Source organism: Entelurus aequoreus, linkage group LG13, assembly GCF_033978785.1.
Source record: "Entelurus aequoreus isolate RoL-2023_Sb linkage group LG13, RoL_Eaeq_v1.1, whole genome shotgun sequence".
NCBI classification, from domain to species: Eukaryota; Metazoa; Chordata; class Actinopteri; order Syngnathiformes; family Syngnathidae; genus Entelurus; species Entelurus aequoreus.
Window position 1 is genome coordinate 63,262,850 of NC_084743.1, and position 15,763 is coordinate 63,278,612.

Sequence of the window (15,763 nt, forward strand, 5' to 3'; positions counted from 1 at the left end):
TATATACATATATATATATATATATATATATATATATATATATATATATATATATATATATATATATATATATATATATATATATATATATATATATATATATATATATATATATATATAATTAGGGCTGCAACTAACGATTCATTTGATAATCGATTAATCTGTTGATTATTACTTCGATTAATCGATTAATAATCGGATAAAAGAGACAAACTACATTTCTATCCTATCCAGTATTTTATTGGAAAAAAACAGCATACTGGCACCATACTTATTTTGATTATTGTTTCTCAGCTGTTTGTAAATGTTGCAGTTTATAAAGAAAGGTTTATTAAAAAGAAAAAAAAAATGTATTAAAAAAATAAAAATAAAACTCTGCACATAGCATAGATCCAACGAATCGATGACTAAATTAATCGGCAACTATTTTAATAATTGATTTTAATCGATTAGTTGTTGCAGCCCTAATATATATATATATATATATATATATATATATATATATATATATATATATATATATATATATATATATATATATATATATATATATATATATATATATATAAATCATAAATAAAAACAGAATACAATGATTTTAAAATCTTTTTCATCCTATATTCAATTGAATGGACTGCAAAGACAAGATACTTAATGTTCAAACTGGTAAACGTTGTTATTTTTTGCAAATATTAGCTCATTTGGAATTTGATGCCTGCAACATGTTTCAAAAAGGCTGGCACAAGTGGCAAAAAAGACTGAGAACGTTGAGGAATGCTCATCAAACACTTGTTTGGAACATCCCACGGGTGAACAGGCTATTTGGGAACAGGTGGGTGCCATGATTGGGTATAAAAGCAGCTTCCATGAAATGCTCAGTCATTCACAAACAAGGATGGGGCGAAGGTCACCACTTTGTGAACAAATGCGTGAGCAAATTGTCGAACGGTATAAGAATAACAATTCTCCATGAGCTATTGCAAGGAATTTAGGGATTTCACCATCTATGGTCCGTAATATCATCAAAAGATTCAGAGAATCAGGAGAAATCACTGCACGTAAGCGGCAGGCCGAAAACCAACATTGAATGCCCGTGACCTTCCATCCCTCAGGCGGTACTGCATCAAAAAGCGACATTAGTGCATAAAGGATATCACCACATGGGATCAGGAACACTTCAGAAAACCACTGTCAATAACTGAAGTTTGTCGGTACATCTGTAAGTGCAAGTTAAAACTCTACTATGCAAAGCCAAAGCCATTTATCAACAACACCCAGAAACACTTCGCTGGGCCCGAGCTCATCTAAGATGGACAGATGCAAAGTAGAAAAGTGTTCTGTGGTCTGACGAGTCCACATTTATTTTAATTTTTTTGGAAACTGTCGACCAAAGAGGAAAATAACCATCCAGATTGTTCTAGGCGTAAAGTTGAAAAGCCAACATCTGTGATGGTATGGGGGTGTATTAGTGCCCAAGGCATGGGTAACTTACACATGTGTGAAGGCACCATTAATGCTGAAAGGTACATACAGGTTTTGGAGCAACACATGTTGCCATCCAAGTAACGTCTTTTTCATGGACGCCCCTGCTTATCTCAGCAAGACAATGCCAATCCACGTGTTACAACAGTGTGGCTTCGTAGTTTAGTTTAGTTTAGTTTAGTTTAGTTTATTAAGGATCCCCATTAGTCTACACCGCAGTGGAGACTATTCTTCCTGGGGTCCAGACAAAAAACATCACACAATCACAAAACAAAAGATTAAAATGCAGTGCAACATGATCAAATAATAAAATGTTGTAATACAAAAATAGCAACAACAAAGAACCAAAAAAAGTAATAATAACTTCGACTTTACATAATAATGTTTATACCAAAGATAAAAAGAGCAATATAAAAATATATATATATATATTTTTGCAAAAATAAAACAAATAACCAATGGCCTAAAATATACACATTAGTGTACCAAAGACAAACAATAAGTGACGAAAAAGTACCATCCATCCATTTTCTACTGCTTGTCCCACAATCAATAAGATAGTCAATAGTCAATAAAAACAGTCATGACATTAGGTACAATCTAGAATAATCTCTTTCCGCAATACTTCTCCTCTTAGTCTATTCTTAAAACCCACTATGCTGGTGGTAAAAGAGTGCGGGTACTAGACTGGTCTGCTTGTAGTCCAGACCTGTTTCCCTTGAAAATGTGTGCCGCATTATCAAGCCTAAAATACCACAACGGAGACCCCGGTCTGAACAACTTAAGCTGTACATCAAGTAAGAATGGGAAATAATTCCACCTGAAAAGCTTAAAAAATTGGTCTCCTCAGTTCCCAAACGTTTACTGAGTGTTGTTAAAAGGAAAGGCCATGTAACACAGTGGTAAAAAAACAATGTGTTGCTGCCATTAAGTTCTAAGTTAATGATTATTTCTCAGTTCGAACCTTAAATATCTTGTCTTTGCAGTCTATTCAATTGAAAATAAGTTAAAAAGGATTTGCCAATCATTGTATTCTGTTTTTATTTCCGAATTACACAACGTGCCAACTTCACTGTTTTGGGTTTGTATATATTTTAATTTTTTAATTTTTTTCAAACCGATTTTTGAAATCTATGAATTCACTTACAATCGGAATGAATAGGAATCTTTATTCAGCTGTGAATCACTTTTTTTTGTGAACCCCTAGTAATTATAAGGATATATATAGATTATTTTAAGATTTCAGTGTGTACACTTTTGTAAACATATCAAACAATACTGATTAATAATGAACCGTGATCATTTCGGTGACAATAACCGCACTGTGAAAAGTTTAAACTCTTACATCCCTTGTGGATACATTTGAAGACTGCATTATTCATCGCCACTGAAAGGTGAGGCACCTCTTACAAAGTAAGGTGTGAGCCTGCTGTGCTGGTGTATTACCATCGCCCGCTTTCTTTCCAAAGAAAAGATGGATAGAAACAAATCTGAAGATCAATGAGATCCAAGTGGGACGATGCTCAGGCTGAGTTTTTATTTTGGCGCCAAACAATGCACTTGAAACAGCATGTGTGGCGGAGAGATTTCTTTAAGAGCACTCTCGGTGAATGCAATCGATAGTTCACCTCGCGCGACATTTTAACGGTTTAAAACCGTCCATAGGCCTGACATGTAACCCCGCCTGGGTAGGGTGTGATAGGAAGGGCCTTCAGCTCCGACCGGGGATATTCAGCTTCCTGCCAAATAGCGTGATGTTTGCTTGGGGACTCCATAGGTGTAATCTCCGAGAGCACTATTTTTCAAGTGTAACCGAATGTTAACGCCGATCAAAAGATCAATCGACCGAGTTGATTTAATTATCTCATTCATCCTCATCTAAATGTGAAACCTACTCCAGACGTCCCCCCACCCCCTTCCGGGACGTTCTATAAATACCAACTACGGCTACGGTTGACATTTTCTTGGAAATGTGTCTCTGTGCTTATCTCCATGCGGGCCAAAAGCCGCTCCGCACACAAGAACTGATGTTTGACACCCTTTTTATTAGTTAATTGCCAAAGTAAACTCCTAATCTGAACCTTTACACTCCGCTTCCCTCGTAAATCTGTATCGCGGCGCGGCGTTATTTGTAGTCCCCTTATCTAATTGCCGGGCGAGCGCTCAATCTTTCCGTGATAGCAAAGATTTTTAGGAGGCAGATGCTTCCTCTCCTGCCACAGGCCTCATTTATGACAACTTGTAGATTAAACATCAGAGAGAAGATGGTTGGAGATGATAAAAAAAAAAAAAATTAAAAAAAATAGGAGGAAAATTGCTCTTGCTTGACATGAAGTCGTTTATTTTTCTGAAATCAACCCAAAATGTATTCAAGTCACTTAAGAGGAAGTGAATTATATTTATATAGCGCTTTTCGCTAGTGACTCAAAGCGCTTTTACATTGTGAAACCCAATATCTAAGTTACAGGAGGAGGACAAGAGTGTTGGTACACAGAACATCAGAGGGTCAAATGTGCGAGAAAATGAGAGCAGACAGTGTTAACAAACAATGTTGCAATGTTGTGTGGTGTTCGGGTCTGTGGGACCCGTTTTCATTTTTTATTAAAAGAAAAATGATACAATTAATTCATTTTTCAAACTGAGACTCACTGACTTTGGCTCATTTTCTGTGAAGAACATATATTAGAATACATATTTAATGACACATTTCTATTACATATAAGATGTCCAGGTCTAATAGAAGTGTGGAAATTGATGTTCTGTGTAACACACACACACACACACACACACACACACACACACACACACACACACACACACACACACACACACACACACACACACACACACACACACACACACACACACACACACACACACACACACACAGCAGGCCTGGACAGGAGGAGGACAGAGTGTAGGTACACAGAATATCAGAGGTCAGAGGGTCAAATGTACGAGAAAATGAGAGCAGACAGTAATAGAAGTGTGGAAATTGATGTTCTGTGTAACACACACACACACACACGCATGCACGCACGCACAAACACACACACACACACACACACAGCAGGCCTGGACAGGAGGAGGACAGAGTGTAGGTACACAGAACATCAGAGGTCAGAGGGTCAAATGTGCGAGAAAATGAGAGCAGACGGTAATAGAAGTGTGGAAATTGATGTTTTGTGTACCACACACAAACACACACACACACACACACACACACACACACACACACACACACACACACACACACACACACACACACACACACACACACACACACACACACACACACACACAGCAGGCCTGGACAGGAGAAGGACAGAGTGTAGGTACACATAACATCAGAGGTCAGAGGGTCAAATGTGCGAGAAAATGAGAGCAGACAGTGTTGACCAGGGGTCCCCAAACTACGGCCCGCGGGCCGGATACGGCCCCCCAGGATCCAAAATCCGGCCCACAGGAAGTCCCAAGTTAAAAAAAAAATAAAAAATAAAAAATTAAATCTTTCCTTTCTAATTCATTTTCTACCGCTTGTTACACTTGGTGTCTCTTAGTCGCTCAGGCAAATCATATTGTCTAAAAATGAATTTTTGTGTTATTCAATAAAGCTTGTCAGAGTATCTAGGCAGATAAATGTTTTGGTCAGTCTAAAAAGAGATGGACAGCTAGTACTAGTAAGCAATCAATGGCTAGAAGTGGCAGCTGCTGGTCGTTCAAGGAGGGGAAGCTCATTTTCGGCCTATCTGTGAGTGCTTTGGGACACTAGAGGGGCGCACAGCAGCACTCGTTGCTCATTAGGGAGAGTAACTGCAGAAGAGCACAGTCTCTAATAACACCAGGGATAGATGCTAGATTTGCCGCTAGTTGTATTTAACCAAAAAAAAACAAAAACAAGCCCTAAGAGGATTGGAAGAATCTGCAGTTCAGCTCGGAACAACGGAATAAAACGCGACACCTACTCAGTGTCCGCCCTGAGACTGGAAGGTTGTGAGTTCAAACCCCGGCCGAGTCATACCAATGACTATAAAAATGGGACCCATTGCCTCCCTGCTTGGCACTCAGCATCAAGGGTTGGAATTGGGGGTTAAATCACCGAAATGATTCCCGAGCGCGGCTACCGCTGCTGCTCACTGCTCCCCTCACCTCCCAGGTAAGAACAAGGAGATGGGTCAAATGCAGGAGGAATTTCACCACACCTAGTGTGTGTGTGTGACTATCAGTGGTACTTTAACTTTAACATGCTCCGTGTGTATGCAGGTTCATTTATGTCTTCATTACACAAGCTTTTTTTGTTTTGAATTCATGTAACCACATTTTTTGTGTTTGAGTTTTATGAACATCAAATTGGAAAAAAATGTGTTAGTAAAATGTGTGTGTTTTAAAATTCAGCTTTAAAAAATTCAGTGTAAAAAAAAAAAAAAATCAGTGCTGAAAAATTTTGTGTAGAAAAAATTATTGCTTCAAAAAGCAAGACCCAGTTCTGGTAAATTCAAACTGAAGCGATCGATCCTGTCTCGTCAGAACCAGCCAATGAGGTGTCATTGCTCAGTCATTCACAAACAAGGATGGGGCGAGGGTCACCACTTTGTGAACAAATGCGTGAGCAAATATTAGGGCAAGAAAAAACTAAACCCAATGGGCAAAATGAGAAACCTCGGAGGGGACCGCCTGGGCGATCGGTGCAATGGATGTCCAGTGGATATAGTTAATAATGTGAGAGTCCAGTCCATAGTGGGGCCAGCAGGGGGTCATCTTGATTACATGGCCTGTGACGTGTAGAGCTGCATAGCCTGCCTCTTTGTAAGACCTGTGTCACGTGACTTCAAACTTGACACCTCATTGGCTGGTTCTGAGACAGGATCGATTGCTTCCGTCTTAATCTACCGGAAGTGGGTCTTGCTTTTTTTTTTTTACACTGAATTTTAAAACATTGCATTTAAAAACACTGAATTTTTAAACACAAACATTTTGCAAACACATTTGATTTAATTGAAATTGAATAATTTGATGTAGAAACAAATTCAGTTCACAATATTCAAACGCAAAAAATTCAGTTCCATAAATTCAGTGACCAAAAAAAAGCGTTTTATTATTCAAGATCGCCCATTTGTCAATGGAAACACAATTTAACCTCAGACTGTTAAATCCAATCATTATGCAGAAACCCAGCACCACAGCACACTACCCCATTTAGACCCCCAGCGCTCTGGAAGTGGCGCGTTTTTGCACATTTTTTTTTCCGGTCCAGGGTCTTAGTTTCTCGCTGTGAGCTTCCATGCGCTGAAGTTACAGCTTCAATGTGGATTTACCATAGAGCAGTGGTTCTTAACCTGGGTTCGTTCGAACCTTTGGGGTTCGGTGAGTCGGCCTCAGGGGTTTTGACGGAACCTCCGCCGCGGAGGTCAAGACACCCGACTCATCGTGTAGATAAAAACTTCTCCCTATTGGCGTATTATGGATACCCCCAAACAATGTTATTCTAATTTTCCATATGCGTGAGCAAATGCAAAAACTCTTTGAGCATTCAGTGGAGCACATGTGAGCGACGTCAGACGTGCACACTGTGACCACATCTGTCCCAAACCTGACTAAATAACAAGTTAAATGTTTTGTTAATATAATCAAATGACAGCAGCCATTTCCATATTGTCTAATATAAGTGTTTTGGCCCACTTACAATGACAATAACAAAAAATATTGTTTTTCATGAGCTGTGTACTAGTATTGTATGTCTGGGTGGGTTTTGGAAATAGTTTGTACCCCTTTCAGATATCGCATTTAGTTCCCACTAAAACATTCACATGTTGCACAATGAGATGTAAACATGGGATCATGTGTACATTCCTGTAACTTTGTTTGTAAAATATATCTTTATTAGTACCGTATTTCTTTAATATAATAACGTAATTTCATGATTTATATTTATAAATTACGATTAAATTAAGAATGTTTTATTATTTTTTTTCACTGAAGAAGGGTTCGGTGAATGCGCATATGAAACTGGTGGGGTTCGGTACCTCCAACAAGGTTAAGAACCACTGCCATAGAGGCTTACACGGGCAGAGTCCGTGCTGCTGCCAAAGGATGAGGGATCGTGTCAAAAGGCAAACTGATTTCTGCTCAAAATCAAGCGCATTCTAGCACACGTTTCATGCAGTTTTAAGTCTACTTATTTAAGTTTAACGATGGATATTATTACATGTGACAGTGAAGTTCAATGTGGATTTGCCACTGATGGCTATACCATCATGCTTGACTAGAATCAGAATCAGTTTTTTCGCCATGAATGTTTAGCATACGAGGAATTTGACTCTTTGCACAATGTAAACAACAAATATTAACAATTAACTAAAATATAAACAAGTACTTATACTCAAGGCTAATACAATATTGTAATAGTGCAGTGGGGAAAAGAGCAACAGGATGATGAAGTAAGCATGTGTAGTATATTCATAGTTCCAGGGTTCTTTCACAGTAACAGGTCTGAGTGTACATTGTCCAATGAAAAGAGCTCCATATTTATTTGTCTTATTCAATTTGTCGCAGGTTTTCTCTTTTTTAATAATACAAAAAAAAAAGCTGTTTTTTTTAAAACAAATTTGGAGGTATGTGTTTGTCTACGGTTGGCAGTGAACGCTGAGACAATCAAATTCATGCCGGAGGATTTAAAAAAACATTTATTTCACCATTCTCTTGCAGGAAATCCAGTATACTGACATTGACTACATGGAGGACAAGAAAATCTTCACGTATGACAAAGTCAAGTTCCGTGACCTGCCGCAGTTTGCCGACTACCTTCATGAGAAGGGACAGAAATACATCCCCATCCTGGTAGGAACTCACAATCAAGAAAAATAAATGACCAATAAAAGACAGGTCTATTGAACTTTTGCAGATGCCAGAGTTCAATAAACAATGGCAGAAAGCAGTGTATTCATATCATATACAAACAGGGTCTGGTAGCTACCGATTTGTCGCCATCTGGTGGCCAAATAAATTACCTAAACCACTGATTATACAGGCAAAATAACAGCACATCATATACGAATATGACCCAATCCAAACAACCTTCCCTAGTCATGGTGCAAGAAAAAAATAAATAAATCAAACAGCACAAAAAGTCAACAAACATGGTCACACAGAACACAACCTGCTCATTGAACTTTGTGGATATTATAGAAAATGTCCAATCAACATTAAAAAAAAAAAGTTTACCCATTTAAATCCATTACAAGGGATGCTGGGGAATAATGCAAAACTCTCTCGCCACACTTATCCATGTTTGGCACATTTTAGCTGATGGATATTTCTGATTGATTAAAAAAACTTAATGGAGGTTGTCACGGAAGTAAATAACGTTGGAGTTGAACTTTTATATCCTCTTAATAACAAATTATCATAATTATTAATTACATATCTATTATATTATGATAAGAATGTGTTACTTTGCATGCAGTCGGCTTTCAGCCCCGGACAATTTGTTCAGTCCCAATGCGGCCCCTCAGTCACAAAGTTTGGACACCCCTGGTCTAGAGATTTATACATGCAAGTTGTTGTCCTGTCACTCACATGAGATACGGCCATAACAACAGAGGCATCAAACAACTATCCAGCGTCTAAGAAATATGGTGTCTTATTATTTTAGTTATTGAAAATGCTGAAATTGGGGCTGCACCAATCGGCCACCGATTTCTGTTAAAAAGTATTTATTTTGCTTTCTTTGAATCTCATGCTGTTAATGGCTGTATAAGCGGCCTAGGTAAAGTCTTTGTTTAGGTCTGGGTCCACTTGTTTCCTCATTGGGGTGACTTCGACTTGAATGTATCGACACTTTTTTGTTTAGCATTGCGTGACACTTGCCTTCAGCGTCATACCAAAGCAGTTCCAAACGCCAGATATGAAGGATGGTGGGGGATCTTTGACTTTCGGTATATTTCCTTAAGTCAGAAACCGTGAATCATAACTGACTTAACTATTTATGTAGAGAACTGTTGAATTTGGAATTAATTTATGTAAATTATGTACAAAATAAGAACAGGAAGTAAACATACAGTCGTAGTCAAAAGTTGACATACACTTGTAAAGAAGATAATGTCATGGCTGTCTTGAGTTTCCAATCATTTCTACAACTCTTATTTTTTTGTGATACAGTGATTGGAGCACATACTTGTTGGTCACAAAAAACATTCATGAAGTTTGGTTCTTTTATGAATTCATTATTTATTAAACAGTTCAATTTTTGTTTCATCTGACCACAGAACTTTCCTCCAGAAGGTCTTATCTTTGTCCATGTGATGTCAGATGAAACAAAAATTGAGCTGTTTGGCCACAATACCCAGCAATATGTTTGGAGGAGAAAAGGTGAGGCCTTTAATCCCAGGAACACCAATCCCTACCGTCAAGCATGGTGGTTGTAGTATTATGAGCCTGTTTCGCTCCCAATGGAACTGGTGCTTTAACGGAGAGTAAATGGGACAATGAAAAAGGAGGATTACCTCCAAATTCTTAAGGACAACCTACAATCATCAGCCCGGAGGTTGGCTCTTGGGCGCAGTTGGGTGTTCCAACAGGACAATGACCCCAAACACATGTCAAAAGTGGTAAAGGAATGGCTAAATCAGGCTAGAATGAAGGTTTTAGAATGGCCTTTCCAAAGTCCTGACTTAAAAGTGTGGACAATGCTGAAGAAACAAGTCCATGTCAGAAAACCAACACATTTAGCTGAACTGCACCAATTTTGTCAAGAGGAGTGGTCAAAAATTCAACCAGAAGCTTGTGGATGGCTACCAAAAGCGCCTTATTGCAGTGAAACTTGCCAAGGGACATGTAACCAAATATTAACATTGCTGTATGTATACTTTTGACCCGGCAGATTTGGTCACATTTTCAGTAGACCCATAATAAATTCATAAAATAACCAAACTTCATGAATGTTTTTTTTGACCAACAATTATGTGCTCCAATCAATCTATCACAATAAAATAAGAGTTGTAGAAATGATTGGAAACTCAACACAGCCATGACATTATGTTCTTTACAAGTGTATGTAAACTTTTGACCACGACTGTATGTGTTAGTGCTGGAATTGCAATGAGGTAGAAAAGGGCTAAGATTAAGTAAGCTTTGCTTCTTTCGTACTCCTTTTCGGACATGTGTGATGTATCATTGAAATCATACACGTTTGAAATAAACTTCAACTAACCAACTGCAGACTAGGGTGGAATGGTCAATTTCAGATCCTCATCGTCGAAAGTTGACCAAATAAATATAGAATGACGTATTTTTTTTAAAATTCATAGTGGTACCAAACTGAGACTAATGTATCAAATGGTTCATATCCATCTTTGCACCCCTCGTTTGGTTTTTAGAATTCAACTACGGGGTTAATTCCCAGCTAAATACAGCCGGACAAATGCAATTTTGAGAAACACAAACAGATAGTAAATGTCAAATCACTAATTCGGGAATTAAAATGTCAATTATAATAACAGGTAAGTGTTTTGTCAATGACAACATCCTGAAAACAATACTAACCTATGATTTGATATGCGGTTTTTCACTAAATCAAAAGTTTTCTGTAATGTGGGTTGGAGAGTTGCATTTAATAGTGTGTTTACTTTCCCAATCCTGTGTCTGTCTCCCCAAGGATCCTGCTGTTGGCACCAGTAAGAGGGTCGGAGGTGCTCCGTACGAGTCCTTCGATCGAGGAACCAAGACGAATGCATGGGTCACTGAACCAGATGGGAAAACTCCTTTACTGGGAGAGGTGAGACAAGTTAATGCATTGTCATTAAACAATACCATTAGTGGGCCTGTAACTAGGTTCTTATCTTTAGTGCTAATAATGTTTTCTTTTTAACAGACACATAGATTAGCAGTCCATTAGGCTAAATTAAATAAAACCAAAGTTGTGTATGCGAACACAAGTTCAACAAAGGATATCCTTACTACAAGATGAAATAGACTTTCAATTATTCTAAGGACAAATGTGGATTGTATCTACAGTACAATGCTCTCTTACTAAGAAACCTTACCAAAAGTTAGACAGAAGGTTTCAGCAATGCTCGTGTCCTGCCCAAACTTTATGCACTTAAATTGTAGCAGCAATTTTCCAAACCAAAAAAACAAAACCGGTACCAGTACCAAAATGATTTTGATACTTTCCGGTACTTTTCTGAATAAAGAGGACAGCAAAAAATTGCATTATTGGCTTTATTTTAACAAAAAATATTACGGTACATTTAACATATGTGTCTTATTGCAATTTAGTCCTTAAATAAAATAATGAACATACAAGACAACTTGTCTTTTATTAGTTAGTAAGCAAACAAAGGCTCTTAATTTAGCTGCAGTAACATATTGTGTCATTTTCCATTTTATTATTTTGTCAAAATTATTTAGTAGAAGTGGAAGAAAATTATCGATTAATCTACTTGTTCATTTACTGTTAATATCTGCTTACTTTCTCTTTTAACATGTTCTATCTACACTTCTGTTAAAATGTAATAATCACTTATTCTTCTGTTGTTTGGATGCTTTACATTAGTTTTGGATGATACCACAAATTTGGGTATCAATCCAATACCAAGTCGTTACAGGATCATACATTGGTCATATTCAAAGTCCTCATGTGTCCAGGGACATATTTCCTGAGTTTCTAAACATAATATAAATTAAAAAGAAAAACGGAAGAAGATGTTGTGATGCCAAACAATATCGACGTAATCACAGTAGTATCGATTAGATACGCTATTGTACTTGGTATCATTACAGTGGATGTCGGGTGTAGATTTTGATGCCGGTGAGCTACGGTGTGTTGTGAAGCATGTTTAGTTATTCCTCGTTCTGCAGGGATGATACTTGTAAGAAACTTTATTTGTCGCCATGGACGCGAGAATTAGTGATTTAGAAGTAGCTAAAACACTGCCGACTGCGAATGGACGTTAGCCGCTAGCTAGCTAGCCATGTCATAAAGCACTTCTTCCTGAGGGCGTTTCAGTGTTATAACTTCACCTTTATTGTTAATTTTTAAGAAACTTTTGTTTGACTTTAGTTCCAGACTATCCGTTTGAGACTGTCACTACTGCCACAGGTGGTGGAAAAGGGTATTACAACTGAGCGCCGCTGCGGCCCATACGACAGCTGAGCAACAGATCATTTTTGGCAGCCCTCTACAGGGTGCACTATTTGAGAAGCCCTGCATTGCACACAACTTTTTAGGAAAAAAGTCACTTGTGCAAAATAACAAAAATATAGCAAAATATGTAAATGGACTGACTATCGGCTCCACAACATCAAGGCCGCGGAACAGAGACACACGGCAGGCTTACACACACATGCATCCACAAAAATATACGCCACACACACACAAACCCCACCACCCATCCAACGCCCTTGACGCGAATCCTTTAGGGGTGATGGACGGATGGGCAGCGCCTGAAGAGCTGCAGCCTGCCACCGTGACCCCCCACTCCCTCCCCTCTGTTGCTAGATATCTCGAAATGTACGTTGTAATATGTATATGTGCTTTGCTATGGAGGTTTTTTTCCCACTCCAGACTGGGCCCCCTTCCCCAGCGTTTACCTTTTTCCCATCTTTTACAGAGCGCCTTGTGGCGACCCATCAGCGTTTCTGTTCTGTACACTGCAAAAAGTCAGTGTTCAAAAACAAGAAAAAAAATTACAAAAATGAGGGGTATTTTACTTGAACTAAGCAAAATTATCTGCCAATAGAACAAGAACATTTGACTTGTCAAGACTTTCCAAAACAAGTAACATTAGCTAACTTCAATGAACCCAAAAATACCTTAAAATAAGTATATTTTCACTAATAACAAGTGCACTTTTGTTGGTAGAAAAAAAAAAAAAGTGACCTTTTTGCTCAATATGTTGAAAAATATTCTTAAATTAAGTAAATGCTAGTGCCATTATCTTGACATAACGACATGCGCTCGGCATTACATTTCTTGAAACCAGCAAACTTATACTAAAAACTAATTTATTGTTCTTCATGGAAAGGCAACAAGGCAACCGCTTGTTACTCTTGGGGTCTCCTAGCCGCTCAGGCAAATCATATGGTCTAAAAATGCATTTTTCCATCGATAACATGACATCATCGCGCCAAGTGCATGCACTTTCAGTCAATTAGTGCGCATATATACAGCCCGGCCCCCGGCCAAATTTTTTTTAGTTGTAATTTTGAAGAATTCATCTGAATGTGCATGTTCAAAATTGTTAGACATGTCACATGTTAAATGTTTAAATATTAACTGTCAGTTTACTGTACTGTGCCAACTGTACTACTTTACATATTTTCTATTGTTTCATTGAAAATAAAACAGCAAAGTCCATTTGGCTGTCATCTGTTTTAATTATGAGACACAATTGTGTCAAAGTCATGATTTTTTTTTTCATGCTTGAAATGACAAATTATTACTTTAAAAAAAGTAGTTTTATACTTTAGTGTTGATGACACAGCTTTGCAACAGTTGATATTCTAGTTTCAAGCATGTTTCACTCAATATAGGTCATCAAATCTCAGCTACAAGCTGTAATATCTTACTGAGATCATTTAGGACCAAAACCCTTAAAACAAGTAAAACACTCTAACATAAAATCTGCTTAGTGAGAATAATTATCTTATCAGACAGAAAATAAGCAAATATCACCCTTATTTGAGATATTTAATCTTACTTAGATTTCAGTTTTTGCAGTGTAACCCTGTTCACTGTTTGTTTGTCTAATCTTGAACGGGTTCGTGCTGGAAACAAAGTTTCGTTGTACTTGTGCATTGACAATAAAGACCTACCTACCTACCTAAATATAGAAATGTCAACAAAACAACGTAAATAACTTCCGTAAGCAGCTATTCGTGAAATATAAAGCTAGTAGTCAGCGGAGCACGGAGAGGTAAGGCAGCAGTAGAAAGAGACCCAGATGCGCTGTTTGCATTAACAGACAAGAAGAGATGCTTGGTATCGATGCTATCGATATTTAGGTCGATACGCCCACCCCGAGCGCTCACTGGTGCCCTACTGTGGGTTATGGATTCCCACCCATACAGCACAGAAAATGGATATATGGATTCCAACTGTACTGAACGTCTGCAGACAGCTTGGAGACTCTGCATTAAATAATAGGTCACCAATTAAAAGCACATACACAGATGTCAGGGTGACTCGTTGGTCCCAATTTCCATCAAAGCATAACACTCTCTAATGGAAGTTCAAGCCCCTGGTGTGCTATTTTTTCCCCCCCTTCTCCCCGCACGGCTTGTATTTAAAAGGCTCTCTCCCGCTGCGAAAGGCTGGATATGCGAGGGATAATCTTGCACTGGTCTTATGCTTTTACAGCCTTGTTTTGATTATGCACGCGGTTAGGTCCGATCCCGCCGTTAATCGCCTTTTCATGCTGCTTATAACAGGTCAAACATATGCATTGATTCCACATTAGTATTTAATCTCAAAATGTTCTGCGTCAGTGCATCGCAAATGAGGCGCTTGCTCAAGAGAGAGAGAACGGCGGGATTTTATATGCAATTGTGCCTTCTCGTTCTATCCATGAAACGCTGTTTGTTGATTATGTCCGTGCAGGCTTTTTTATGTTCGATGATTAAAGATTCTTGTTTGTTTTTATTTCAATGTATGTGTCTGAATTATGAGCGCGGCGGGGTTCTTTCTAAACCACCGCGTCGGCTGTGCCGGTGCAAAGGGGAAGCGTCGAGCGGGCGACATCCCAAATGCAACATTTGAAAGCAAAGTGGCACGTTGGGATGGGAGTTTAATTGGTTCTGTGACGCAGCTCGTACCTTCACAACAACTCATATTCCCAGTTGAACTTAATTTAAATCAATTGAATATGCCCCCCAAAACAGCACCCTTTTAACACGTAACATGCCTTTTAAAAATTAAAAACAAACGTTTAGATAGGAAACAAAACAAAACAATAAAATGTATTTTTCACGGAGTAGTGTAATAATAACGTACAGCATTTACCTCGTAGAGTCTCCGTCAAACACACCATCAGCAGCTTCTCCATATTTTCATGGATAAATGTCTGCCGTAAATATGTTATTTTATCGTCCCAACGTCACTCTGCCGTGTTTTTTTAATTAATGACTTCTTGACCTAATTCAATGAATGTCATATACTTCTTCGTAGCGCTCGTCTTTGAGTCCCTTTCTTGGTTCCCATGAAAGGAAAAACATCTCTCGATCTCTTGTTATATGCTAATACAAGGAAGTAAGACCGTATGCAGTGATGTGCGACACAACTGAA

General features: G+C 38.2%; 1 protein-coding gene across 1 annotated transcript in view; it reads left to right on the forward strand.

The window, feature by feature from the left end:
• Positions 1 to 15,763, forward strand: part of LOC133663039 (sucrase-isomaltase, intestinal-like) — a 90,515-nt gene that overhangs the window by 33,709 nt on the left and 41,043 nt on the right. The window contains exons 11-12 of the mRNA XM_062067219.1: positions 8,188 to 8,319; positions 11,135 to 11,254. Coding sequence (XP_061923203.1) covers positions 8,188 to 8,319; positions 11,135 to 11,254 — 252 coding nt within the window. The remainder of the gene's footprint in view (positions 1 to 8,187; positions 8,320 to 11,134; positions 11,255 to 15,763) is intronic.